General features: G+C 35.0%; 1 protein-coding gene across 1 annotated transcript in view; it reads left to right on the forward strand.

Moving 5' to 3' along the window:
* Window positions 1-14,909, forward strand: part of LOC132153280 (low-density lipoprotein receptor-related protein 1B-like) — a 228,918-nt gene that overhangs the window by 45,752 nt on the left and 168,257 nt on the right. Inside the window, exon 3 of the mRNA XM_059562662.1 lies at window positions 7,472-7,609. Coding sequence (XP_059418645.1) covers window positions 7,472-7,609 — 138 coding nt within the window. The remainder of the gene's footprint in view (window positions 1-7,471; window positions 7,610-14,909) is intronic.

Consider the following 14,909-nt stretch of genomic DNA (forward strand, 5'->3'; position numbering starts at 1 on the left):
AGGCATAGCCCGGCGGAGGAAGTGATGGCTCCATTTCATAGGATGTTGATTACATTACTTCGTGATGATGAATTAGTTTAATTAAATCCAACCAATGATTTACAGAGGATACATGCCAATATGCAGTGAGAAACAATGGGATCTGTGCATGTTTCCCTGTGGACTTTCTTATTGAACTTTCTATTTAGGGAGGGCAGAGAAGCTGAAGATTGCAGGTTTGATCCCCCACATGGAGCCGCTATCTTGTCTGTGGTGCCATTCTATGGCATTCACTGTACAATTCTGTTACTGGTACTTTAAATCATTTATTTGATGAGTACACATTATATATAGTTGTTGATTACTCAATTTTAATCTGTTCCAATTTTATGAAGCTATTATTTATTTCTTAAATCCCAAGAATCAATTAGTATTTCCAGTTTTCAGTTAATGAACGGAAAATTATAGTGCATCTCCAATCCAATAAAGTGCAATGTTACTTTTGAAGTGAAACAAAGTCTAATATTTCAAATTCAAATTTTATTAGAATATTCAAACAATAAATACCATTTTGTCGAGTGTCAAAAGACAGACTGCTGTAGCGGCTTAAGAGAAGCAGGAAGTGCATGTGAACTGATCACCTCCTTCACTTTAATACAAGTTATAGCACAAAATAAACATGAATGAACATCTGAAGGTATGTTAAAAGAAATAGTACAACTTACTGAAATCTGTATCCTGTCTTATGTAATCACTCAGTGTTTCATCTGCGGAAAGACGTCATTATAACAGCTTGTAAAAAAATATGTCACGTAAAGTTATATTTACCTCATAAATAAACATATTTGGTGACCATAAACTCGTTAGACAGCTAGAAAAAAAATACTTTATAACACATTTTTACAGCATTAATTAAGAGATTTTACTTTACTTTTGAGAAAATTTGCCATGTACTGTGTCTGGTATATACTGTATCAAAATATCAAATTGAATTGGAATCGAATTGAATTGCAAGCTTGTGTATCAAAATTGTATCGAATCAGTAAATTTGTGTAAATACCCAGCCCAAATATAATTTATACAAAAATTATATATATTATATATATATATATATAATTTTTTGAATGCTTAACTTGGGCAAAGCCACAGAACAATCACCCTCCATGGGCCTTAATTAGGCTGTAAGCTGTACCATTAAAAATCAAACACATCCTCATCTGAAATTACTGGCTAGTCTTTAAAATTCAATAAATCCAAGTTTTTTTCATTAGAGCTCCATATAGTATATAAACATGGGAGGGAGGCATGTTGAGATAACAGAAGTGGACAGTTTGACCAGGAGCTAATCTCTTTGACATTTGAAGATAAACCCAGGTTGACATTGGAACGAATGCCACTGTCTCTCTGAACCAACTTTAAGAACACAAAGTACAACTCTGTATCCCATGTAAATGGCAGATATAGCTTCTGAGAGTAAAGTTAGGAGGGAAATTACAATGCTTCTCTCTTAGGATAGTGAAAAATACACAATGCCACACCACCTACACCATCTTGACAGATTGCTGTACTGTTGCCAAGAGCATCCACAAGACACTGATAGCTAAAAGAGCTAATAAACAGCATGAAGGAATTCAAGTGACATTTGTACATAACCACGAGGGTTGTGGCTGCTCTGTCAAAGGTGTTCAATTTTCAGAGTACTTCAATCCTTGTTTATACAGGTGAGTTTAGACTAGGTTTGTGTATCCTGAAGGAAATAACCACTGTTTGCAAAGCAGAAAAATATTATTGAGTTTTAGGTTTTCAGCTTTGATTGTGTGTAAATGAAAGCCATACTAACAACATGTCATGTTTTCTTATTTTAAGAAATGCCTTTGAGAAAGAAAGTCGTACAGGTTTGGAAAAACATGAGGGTGAGTAACTGATGATAGAATTGAGGTTGAGCTACCCTTGTGTATTTTTAGTTCAAAACAACATAGAGTTCATCTGTACGTATTACTACACAGGAAACGGAGAGGGAAATTTGCTCACCAGTCATAGTGCACCTCTTGCGTGAGTACTTCATGAAGTGTGTCTAAAAAATAATCTGTTTGTAATCGGATAGACATCTCAATCAGACTGAAAAACCTTCATGTAAACACGTTAATCGATCCGATTGAGCCTGATCAGAATGAAATTTTGATTGGATTGAAGGGGGTGGTTTATTTCTTTTCTAATAGATTGAGAGTGCATGTGAACACTCAATCGGATTGAACCCCAAAACCGAAGGGACTGCGCATGTGCATATGATATGCGGAACAGACAGCTCTTCCTTTTGAATAAAGGATAAATAAATATTAATTATGCTGTAAAAAACAAATAGAGAAGCCATTTAGGAGAGTGGTTATTATGTGCAAACAGTGAGAAACTCTATATTTGTGCAGTGTGCACGTCAAAAAAATCAATTCTGATGTGAAGCTTGTGACATTTTAATGCACACCAACCCGATCACTTTCTTTAGTGTTCATGTGAACACTACATTCAGATTCATCAATTGCAATGAATTCAGTCCGACTTAACCAAAAATTGTGCATGTAAACGTAGCCAGTGAAGAAATTGTTGAGGGTCAGTGTGGAATAAAGGCAGCTGAATATAAAGTACATTACATATGCAATAAATTCAGCATGATATATATCTTCCTTGAAATCAAAGTGTTGCCACAAAAAAAATATTAGCCTTATTTGCACATATACTGTAAGAACAATGCATAGGTGATTGTGCTCTTTTGCTGTATGATGATTAAATAACCATATTGAGGCCTCATTTTCTGAGAACCCCATATGAAGGCCCATGATCTCTTTCTTCTATAAAATAGACTGCACGTAAACCATGGACTGAGCCATGTCTTTAAGGAATAACCATTGTAGAGTTGTCTTTTGGCTTGTGTTTTTATTGGACCTGAGGCTTTTTTTTGGCTCTGAGAGTTACTGGTGAAAGTAGAGCTCAGAAGGCATGCCCAGGGACCTCATGTACTGCAAACAGTTTGCTTTCCTGTCCAAGGTTAGTTTACATAGAACATAGAACATAGAACATTACATAGAACATTTCAAATGTGACTGGGTATCCCTCTTAATCTACGCATCATTGTTGTGACCTTAGAAATGGACTGCCCATTCACCGTCCAGACATTCTGAATAGTTTATTTTATACATATATTATGTATACAGTATACTTTTTATGTAAATCACATATTGCCTAATTATTTTATTTGATTAATTGGTAATGTTAATGTGAAATAATATAATTATTATTACAATTATTTTCAGGTAATCTAATCATATTAGTTTTTACTGTGATTTCAAAATTGATGGTGAGAATGAAATTTCACAGGTTTTGGTATTGGCTACTGAAATGTTGGCATTGTGTCAATCCTTGCGCTTGCCATGAAATTCTTTTAATCATTTTCCTCAAAGAATTCATTATTTTAGATTCCTTGATTAAAGAGACAGAATGGATGATTTCATATGAAAGCCTTTCGTTACACATTAAGTAGATGGATTAGCAACTCCCAGCTGATTTTTTCACATTGAGAAAAGAGGGTAAATATCACCATGGCTTTTTAATTAAAAGCAAAATGTGAGGGACAGGGAAAGGGTTTATTTTGGCAGTGGACTATTTTTAAAGTGACACTACAGCCATTTCAGCAAATTAATGAAAAGGCCAAAATGCTGTTCAGTTGTGGAGGCCCTACTTTGTATGGAGCAGGAGTGTAGTCTCCATCTGTATGCTTATTGTTGAGTCCAAATCATTTGATTTCCTGAGACTCTTGTCTCTTGTCCGAGACTGTTTTTTGGGGGGAACTAATTGAGGTTCGTATTTACATTTCATCCTGGATGCCTTTTACCACCAGACTCAGACAGCTGGCATAACAGAAGACCTTGAACTGTAATGAATTCTAGTGAGATAATGTGTGCATTTGTAAGAAAATGTAAATGATATATATATATATATATATATATATATATAGGAAAAAGTATTAGTTCAATTACATCAACTTTAGGATAGCTTTAGGATAGATTTATAGGTTGAATAAAACTTAGATGCATTATTCATTATGCACTGTCATGTGGAGTTGGTCATTTTGTTTTATTTGTTTCGTAGAGTGAAACCTATGACAAATCTCATGCCAATTAAATAAATAGCTGGAAGAAGGTTCAGATTTATTCTCTCCAAATGCTCCTGTTTGTTGATCTGTTTTAAATTAGATACACAGAACATTGTGCTATATACACTTTTAAAGTAATAGTTTACCCAAAAATGAAAATTTGCTAAAAGTTTACTTACCTTCAGACAATCAAGATGTAGATGAGTTTGACAGAACAAAACAGAACAGATTTGGAGAAATTTATCATTACATACATTTCTCTCCAATAGATCCTCTAGAGTGAGTGGGTGCCGTCATAATAAGATTTGAGTTCATCTTCTGGCTAAAATACGAGTCATCTATGCACAATATAGATCAATATTGAAACAGTCGTCTTGAGTGAATCAGGTGAGAAATAAGCACATATCAAACACTGTTCTAAAACAGTTTTAAAATGTGAAAGGACAACAGGAGATTGATTTTTTCAAAGGAGGAAGAGTTATTATGGATTATGGACTTGATTTTTTGATTGAAGTAATGGTTAGTTAATAGTTAATGAGGTTAGTGAGGTTAGGTAATAGTTAATGATGGATTTTTTTTTTTCATAAAAAACACGTAGCTTTTCTTTTTACAAGACATGTAAGATAAAATGTCAAAGAGACATAAATGTGCACAGCGAATACACTATAGACTATTATCCAAGGTTTTGTTTTTTTTGGACAGTTCTCCTACATGTACTTTAAGTATGATAAGCATGTGTTTTCCGCACCCACTTTCATGAGTTTTCTCATGATAGAGGATGTTTCACCATGAGTGCTATCTGGCTTCTAGATTGGTACAGGGTGAAAATAATTTCCTATCATCCCTCAACTGCAGAGACACCATCTGTGTTATCCAGCACGGTGCATCTGAAACTCCTGAATATTCATCTCTCCCTCTCATCTGATTAGATTAATCCCCAATCAGTTTGTGAGTGGAATGATTCTGTATTTGACAATGTGGTTTTATTAAGATAATCACAGTTTTTCACAGCCCCTCACTCCACTGCGTTAACAGAGCAATGCATGTGACATGGGCCCCTCAATTGTTTTGTTGTTGTATTTACTCATGAATAATGGAAAAGTGCCTCATGAATGATTAGAGAGATGTTGGCAAGTGTATCTACACAGTTTTAATTGAAAATTAGCATGGGTATTAATCAACATATATTGGGCCTCAAAATCCCTCTGTCACTGTACAATTTGTACGTATTTGTTTGTATGTATGGCCAAGGATTGAAACAAATGACATTTTAATTGAAATGCCTGTCCTGTATCTTCTCCTCCAGCTCTCTGAAGAAAAGCCACAAGGTTGTGAGGTTGATTAGCCCGCCTTTTGGACTCATGTTTGAAATATGAGGAAGCAAAGTTAAGGTCACTTACATTTGACTTTACCTAATTTAGAATTTCCTTGGGGCTTGGAAAAAGGGGGTCAAAAAAAAAACAAAAAAACCTTTCGGCACATTTCCATAGCTGAGAAAAAAGGAAACGTTCGTGAGAATAATGAGATACTTTTGTGAAATGTGACAAGCATAAATGCTTTGGCAGATGAATCATGCGCTTGTTATATGTTAAGGGATGACATTCCCCCATTAAATGACCCACTTATTTATAGTTTTTATTTTATCTTATGAAGTCTAAATGAAAACTGATGAATAACCCTGACTCTTTCAGAGTATGTTTTCAGTGGTGTAGGATCAGAGCTCGGAAGAAACTGGGACTCTGAAGATTTGTAAGAGGTCCAGTCACATGAGCTATAACTCTCATGCTAAGTAGCTGTGTTGCAGTTATGGTAATTGATACCAGTGTAGTCAAGGCACAATGTGACATATTCACAGTGTGCGAGATGGAAGTCTAGGTCACCTATGTGCCTCATGAATCTTTAAACAGCTGCTTTGGTGCAGCCATGTCAATAGATATCTCTGAAGCTTTGGCTCCGTCTCTCTCTTTTATTCTCTCATTCTCTTGTTCTTTTTCTCTCACACACTGAGTGATTCAGAATAGCATAGCAGCATAGCCTACATGCGAACGTCTGCTTACTGTACAGAGTAATGCCTCCAAGTAAACACATTTGCATTTGTGGCTGCGTTTACACACTGTTGATATATTTATTTATTTTTGTTAATGGAGGAGAGGGCTACTTACAGCAATGCTATCATTTACTGCATGAAATCTGTTTTATTGAATTCATCGTTTATCTAATTCATTGTTCTGTCTTTGCAGATTTTTGAATAATATTGTTTCTATAGTGTTTTTGTTCATGGCTGCATATTGATTCTAATCAGTGTGTAATATTTGTTTATTTTATTATATAAATGTTATTATTATTATTATTTTTTTTTTTTTTTTTTTTGGTCTTATATATTCATAACTTAGCTTATAGAAAGTATGTTTAAAATGGTTCTGCAAACTTATTGCATTGTGTGTATGTGTTCTGCATTTATTTGACCAAATACAGTAAAAACAGTAACATTAAGAAATATTACCATTTAAAATGGCTGTTTTCTACTTTCATATATTTGACAGTGTAATTTAAGTATGCGATGCAATGCTGAACTTTCAGCAGCCTTTACTTCAATCTTCAGTGTCACATGATCCTTCAGAAATCATTCGAATATACTGATTTGGTGCTCAAGTAACATTTTTATTATTATCATCAATGTTGCGAATGGTGTTGGTATTTTCTTTTTCAGGATTCTTTGATGAATAGAAAGTTCAAGAGAACGACATTTATTCGAAATATAAATCTTTTGTAACTACATATTTGTTGTCACTTTTGATCAATTTAATCTGCCCTTTAGATTAGTAATAATTAGGTATAGTGATAAATAGTCATTTTTACTTTGTTAATATTTCTACTTTGAAACAAATGCCAATTTGCTTAAACGGTTTCTGCAACCTTATTGCATTGCAGAACTTTACTTTTACAATAAGTGATTAATTGGCTTTAAGTTGCTAATTAAATTAGCATTCATTAGGAAAGTGGAAGGATGAATTGTAAATGAGAAACCTGTAATCATTCTATTAGCATTTCTCTTAAAGAACCACTGACATGAAATGGTGCTGAAGGAAAGTTTTTGTTGCAAAAATGAAATCGCTCTGGGGCTGGCAGTGCATTAAGCTAAATTCAATCAGCTGGATTGTTTTCCATTTTCATTAGCATCCCTCAAAGCTTAGCGAATTAAAGGAAGTGACAGTTGTCTGAACCACATAGATTTGCATAAAACTGTCTTAGCAGTTATTGCTGACAATATAGTGAAACTATGTGGATGATATGTTTTTGCAAAATTAACACCAGACAGGTAAACCATTATTCTTTCCTGTTCTTTAGGTAAGGTGGAGGTGATAGTCAGATGTCCTCTTAATCACATACAGTGTATCGGGACAAGAAAGTGCATTCACTTCAACAAGCTCTGTAATGGGGCAAAAGACTGTGAGGATGGTTTCGACGAAGGAGTCCACTGTCGAGGTGAGTACAATCAATTATAATGTCTTTGCAAGATATTAGCTATGCAGATGTTTATTTCGATCTGTCAATATCAATAAGCTCACTGTTAGGACAAAAACAGCATTTATAATGATAGCCTAATGCTGCATATCTTTACACAAATTGGCTTTACATTAATGGAAGGCAAGCAGGTGTATGACGCCGCAGGTGTGATGTTGGACACAATCAACTCTTGTTCACAATCATCCAAGCCACAAAAACAAGCAGGTGGATCCACCTGGACTCTGTGATATGACAATACTGACTCAGCAGTTGGCACTGGGTGGATGCCTGTTAGTAGAGGCGGCACACCTCAGGCTGGCAAAGGAGTGCGACCTTTGGTAAACTGGAAGAGTATGGCACCGAGCTGGGCAGTGCCAGGAGCATCTGATCCTGCCCTTTGATCCAGAGCCTATCTGAAAACAGGCCAGTGACCCATATAAACAACATCAGATTATAATGTCAGGTGGATTGCAGGGGATTTCCTGCAGGGTTGGAGCAACAACACATTTTTCTAGACTTGAGAGACTGGTGGAAGAATAATAATTAATTTTGAAGTGCCTGAGAAATGTGACTCATGTACATGCTGTTCGGTTTGAATAGACATTTGTATCCAAAAGTTATTTATTAACTTATTTATTTATTTATTTATATAAGGAGCCGGTTTTTGCCATGGAATAATGATAATAATTTTAAAAAGTAGATTTTTTTTTACAATTCAGAGTTTTTTTTCTTGCTGCTCTTCATCTCTTGCAGTTCTTCATCTCACATATTTGTGTTTAAATGTCACAATTCTGGGATTATATGTTGAAAAAGTCAGAATTGTGAGATAAAAAGTCACCTTTTTTATCCTGTAGAAACAAGCTTTCATAATTTATTAATAGTACATATTGACAAATTTAAAATTAAAAGATTTACAAAATTTAATAAAAATAAAATACATTACAAGATGTATTTCTCATATTATTTTAACTGAAAAACAAGTTTCCAAAATAAATAAAAAATACCCTAGTCTCAAAAGACCAGTAAATTTTAGTTTTTTTGTTTGTTTTTTAGTATCTGTCTACATTGGTATATAAAAACGATATTGCACTTTGCCACTATATTAGCTCATTCCTTATGAGCCAATCCTCACTTTTCAGGTTTATCTGCCCTAAAGGAAAGGCTAACCTCCAAACATCTTTCTCTGACAGAAGAACCATTCACCTTCCAGTGCAAGGAAAGATATTGGTCTATTTCCGTGGGCAGAAAGATTAAAGTTTTGACTTGATGTATTGCAGATAAAGAAGGAGGTGCTCAGAGCCTGAAGTGATGTATCACAGAAAGTTATCATTGGGTGTTAGGAAGCATTAAGAGACATTATGTTCATTGTTCTCCTCCTCCATTTGTTTGTTTTTAGATACAGCTAATTAAGCAACGAGTGCCTGGGGCAATAAATCCTTTTTTCATTCCACTCTTGCTCAGTTTGCAGACTTTGTAGTTGCAGTTTACTTCACTGCAGTCATAGAGTAAATGTTTTTCAAATGTCTTCGTTCTATTTAGTTTTTCACCTTTGATGTTTTTTCAGCTTGTGCAAGGAAAATTACATTAACTTTTAAACCGCATACAGGTGTTAGTAATGGTACGTAATGCAGATTTACAGGTTACACAGGAGTGGAAAGTCTGGATGTGTTTTTCTTGGTGATTTAATTGTCAGGACATTCAACATGTGTTTCCAACCATACACCTGCAGACGGGAGGAAATGAGGTCACCGCAGAGAAGTTGGAGCATGGCAGTTGGGTCTTCACTGACACTTTCCCTCCCACTCATAATGAATTTACATAATGAATCCCAGGAGGGTATTACACAAAACTGTGCCCATATGGAAGACAAAGACAGCATTCTATTTCACCTTCACACACTTTGGCAATTCTTTATTTTAATTATTATATTTCACTGGACTGGAGATTTTTAGAGATGGTATGAAAAACCTTTTTTTTTTTTTTTACCTTTCTTTTTTCTTTTCAGCACCTGGCTACGTATTTTTCACTGTGCAAAATCTGGCTCCTCTCAGCCAGCACTGATACTTGACAGGTGGAGATGAAAAGAGGGCACATTTGAATTTATGAGCTCTTAGGTGGAATTTTCAGAAGTTCCTCACAAGCTGTGAGCACACAAGTGGCAAGAAAAGTGTCTGTGGTGACAACATTTGGTCATAGTAACTTGTGGTTATGTACATAAGGTCCTTCAAAGGTGCTTTCAAATACTTTTTTGACCATTTATGTAGCAACTCAACATCAAATTATTATTATTATATGGATTATGTATAGATCTTTTTTTTTTCCAGATTTGATTGACGCTCGTGCTGTTCTGAAAATACCCAATTTCGTAAAAAAATAAATAAATAAATAAATAAATAAAAATTGCTTGTAAATATCTCAATATGCTACAGTATATTATCACCAAATCTTGGATTCAATATTTTTTGCCATCTTGTTTTCTTTCTGTTAGCACAGGCTTTTATTTCTTTGTGGAACAGACTGGCCGTAGGCTTTATTGAGTGTGTTTACATGCACTGGTTATGCTTAATAAGCTGCATGTGAACATTTTGAACTGCTTCCCTTTATCGATGTATGGTCATAAATCACTTAAGAATAAACCAATCGACACAGGTGCCCATTATCCCGATTTCTCTGTGTATATAAACACCTTAACCTGCATTCTGCAGTAGAGGAGGAGGAAACTGACTTTTTCTTGACCCTGAGACTCTTCTTTTTTCTTGAGTTTTCTCATCTTGTGCAGCCATAGTACAAGTGGTACAGTTGTAGACACTAGGAATGACAATGATAGTTAGAAAGAAAGCTAATATCAGAACAAATGTAATTAGCATTTTCTTTATGCTGAAATGCAATAACAACTGAACACTTAAGTAATTCCATAGATTGTGCTTTTGTTATGCTAAGTCATTAAAAAGCAGCTCATGATTCCTTTCCTAAAAAGCAATTACATACCAATTGGAGTAATTAAACAAGTAGAAAATAAAATAAGAAGAAAGCTTAGAGAAAGTCTCTTTCAGTACAGAAGAAGTCTCTTCACAGCCCTGAAATGTGATTACAGAAATAATTCTACATATGTGTTGTACATTAAAACCGCCTGCTTACTGTTATACATGTTAACTTATCTATCATTTGATCCATTGAGATGCTCCTCCTCCTGCTTAAAGCAGAAACAAATCTATCTATCTATGCTTAAAGACACACAAAGCAATTAACAGGCATTCAAAGTTTGTTTTAATGATGTCTAATTTAATTTGATAATATTTCAGTACCGTTCAAAAGTTTGGGGTCAGCAAAATTTGTCAGATATTTTTGAAATTAGTCTCTTATGCTCCCTAAAGTGTACATTTATTTAGTCAAGAATACAGTACTATATAATGCAATTTCTATATCACCATATTTTTATATAGTTGTACAAATTTTGGGAAGACATTGTTAATAGATACCGCTGCTTTTGCAAAGTAATGAAAAACCATGTCACATATGTACCTTCCCTCACTTGCTCTGCCTCTCAACAGCATTCAGTTATTTCACTTGATTAACTTTTAATTTCCAACAATTCATATAAACAAACAAACAGTATCCCCCTAGGTTCAGGAAGGCAGCAGTAGCAAACAGTACAAAAATGCAGTGCAAGCCATTTCCTGTTTTCTCTTCAGTTTAAAGAAAAGTGGAGTGCATTCACCTACACAAAAGCTATTAGCATATTTATTGAATTTGTTTTATATAAAGATACGGAATTTCATCCAGAACACATTACCTCGCTAGCTGCTGGTCATTTTCAGATGAAACCTATGATGTTCTGTGATGTGGTTGTTCACTGTTTGTTTGAAGATGGCTCAGTGGGTCATTCACCTTTAATTATCAGGCAACCATAAATGTGAAAGTCAAGTGCCTCATTTGAATAGTTTAATGTCATGTGCAGTTGACTATGCTTCCTTTGGGGGTGGTCCTAAATCATAATGTAGGGTCACATTTGTGCAATAATAAGCAATCACAGTTGACTTTTTGACCCATCTGAGTTAAAAAAGGCATAGCTAACTCTAGAGGTTTATCCCGGGATTTTTTTTTAATCCAGAATCCTTCGGTCATTTTTAGTCTCATTTTCACTAATGGAATTATCTAGAGGAGAAGGAACAGTCTTGTTGGTAATGATCACAGTATAGCACAGCTTTGCTAAATATACTTATGGTTTATATGCATGACTTTTGTGGTGCTTTAAACTGAAGGTTGTGTGATATCCCATGATGCAACTGTAAGGGTCAATTTAGCTCAAAGGGAATCATTTAAGATTTTAAATGGAATTTGAACAGAATAAATTTTTCACGGCTGATCACTGAGGCGCCCTGTGATTCACTGAACGAGCCGTTTAATATCAAATCTGCACTGGATATTAATATCCAAAGTATAGTGAAAACACTATCAATTAGCACAGTAACAAGATCGGCAGTTTAAGACATTAACTTGTAAGCAGAAAACACAAGATACTTCTCTTTTCAATATGAATAAGTCTTTATTAGATAAATCTAAGACATATAAACTAATCTAACACATAAGCGCACACACTCACACATTCACACTAGTTACAGGAAGATAGAAAGTTAGGAAAGGATGAGTTTAAGAGAATGGAAATGTGGAATCCCAAGTTTACAGCAATACGTGAAATTGTATAGACATGAACAACCATCAATCACTTAATTAACCCTCGCATTGAGTTCCTCAATGAGGTTAAAATTATATTAGATACACCAGTATAGATCAGAGTCTGGAGGTACTTGCGTTGCCTGTGTAACGGAGGCTCCCTTTGTTGGTGTTGAAAAGGGGGTTTATCGATGTCGCTGATTGGTTGGAAGTTCAGTAGTCGTTGAAGTGACATCTTGGGAAGCCCGTGGTTGGGCGTTGGCTGATGATGCAGAGTTTTGGGCTGGTTGAATTTGAACGGGCACTCAAGGTCAGACTCAGAGACACGACGTTACAAAACTTAACTAAGAACACGGAACTCTCAAATGGAAAAGAAAAAGAAGTAAAGTTTGACGAGACTAGCTGGTGTTTCTTCTCATCGTGGCTAAGTAGCAGCAGGTGTGCAGGCAGACGCACACTGGAACCGTGCTCAAAGAACGCTATAAGCGATGACTAAAAGTATGACTAAAAGCAAAAGCTAAGAAGAAGGCTAAAAGCAGAATTTGATGGTGCCCTGAGTATTTAAACTGGCCTTTTGGCCACACCTCAAATGTTGTCTTGACCAATTAGATATTGTCTTTGCTCGGGGTATCATAAATCATATGTTATCTTATCAAGCATGTGGTCCAAATTTTCCCGCTCACAGAATATTCACAGTTTTGACATTCTTCTAAAATAAATAAATGTTATATGTTAAAATAGAAAACAGTTTTAGACTGTAAACATTTTCACAGGAACACTGTTTGTAACTGTATTTTGTAATACCTGGAGTTTAGATTCAACCCTAATTAAACACACCTGATCCAGCTAATCAAGTCCTTTTGGCTTATTTGAAAACTACGGGGTGTGTTGGAGTAGGGTTGGAAAGAAAACTCTTTGAGTTTGACACCCCTGTTGTAACTGTATTAACTGTATTAAATAATTGTAGCCTTGGTGAACATAAGAATGTTTTTCCAAAAACATTGTATTTTATTTATTTTATATGTATCATTGTATTATAAATATCACATTTATTGTAATATAATTATGGAAATTATTTTTGCATTTTACATAAACAGATCTTGATAAATACAGTATATTTTAATGTCAGGAATTCATCAGTTTGGATACAGACTGTGTGAACATTAATTTGTCAAGAGAGTACCATTTTTAACAAATCTAATTCGTCTCAAAGAGGCAGGCCTATGGCATGTTTATTAAACATTATTGCTTCTCCAATGACCATGGCTTGTGCAAAGATCAGCATCTTAATTTGGTGCCAGATTAATCAGGGGGCCCTGAAAACCAGGCAAAGATTGGATTAAGACAGACCTTGGAGAAACTACACACTTCTGCTGCTCTTTCTTTTCACTCATGTTAATGTTTCTGTGGGTGGGGTAATAAGTAGTTTCCAGGCCATCTGTGTATCAACAGAAGAAAGAATCTTCTCTAAGTTATTGATAAGAATAAAAACTTTGTGTTTAATTTCCACACATAATTTCTATTCTCTCTTAATTTGCCATAGGTTTAATTCATTGTTCTCTGAGTTCTGTTGAGCCTCTCATTAAATTAATAATAGTTGGAGACCTCTGCATGGTCTAGCCCCTGAGTATGTTACTGATTTAATCAGCCACTGTCAATCCAGCAGATCTCTGCGCTCGAATGATCAGTTGCTTCTTGTGGTTCCACGAACCCTTTTAAAATGTAAAGGTGATCGGGCGTTTTCTGTTGCAGCTCCTAAGCTTTGGAATGACCTTCCTCTGTCTGTAAAAACTTGTCCTTTATTGGGTGTTTTTCAGAGTGCGCTTAAAACTTATTTGTTTTCTTTAACTTTTGACAATGCTTTGTAAGTGTGTATGTCATATGTCTGTTTTTTTTATGTTTCTCTTTTATACTTTCTGTACAGCACTTTGGTTCCACTTGTGGTGTTGAAAGTGCTTTATAAATAAAGTTGAGTTGAGTTGAGATGTGGTCTGGTGGGCAATGCTTAAATATGCATAGACAAAGCTAAAATTTCAGCAGTCATTGCTTCAGTATTCAGTGTCACATGATCCTTCAGAAATCATTCTAAGTATGATCAAGAAACATTATAAATGTTAAAAACAGTTAACTATCTTCATTATGTAGCTTAAAATTTTTTGTCGAAAATCCGATAGGATTCTTTTATGACTAAAATGTTTTGTTTAAATACTGTATACTTTATGTCAGTTTTGATCTATTTAATTTAAAAGAAACATAGAGGGGCACCACTGAGTGTAAGTAAATAATGTCAGAAATTTCCCTGCTTTTTGACTAACCTTTATATATATATATATATATATATATATATATATATATTATATTTTCGAAAAAGTCAAAGGATGCTGTCACCTAAGGCAAGAAGTGAGCTAGGAGTCCCACTGATATCTTGCTATTTTTTTTTTCAAGGCCTTTAAAGTTCTGCCCTTGACATTTTTCTGTAGGAATTTTAAAGAAAAGGTCCCTTAAAAGGAGACAGTTCCCGCTTGGCTGGACCAGGGGACCAACGGCTTACTGGTGGCCCCTCATGTGGCATCGTACCTTGACCTCAAGGACAGTTTGTGATGCA

The sequence above is a fragment of the Carassius carassius genome, chromosome 11 (assembly GCF_963082965.1).
Source record: "Carassius carassius chromosome 11, fCarCar2.1, whole genome shotgun sequence".
In the NCBI taxonomy this organism is placed as follows: domain Eukaryota; kingdom Metazoa; phylum Chordata; class Actinopteri; order Cypriniformes; family Cyprinidae; genus Carassius; species Carassius carassius.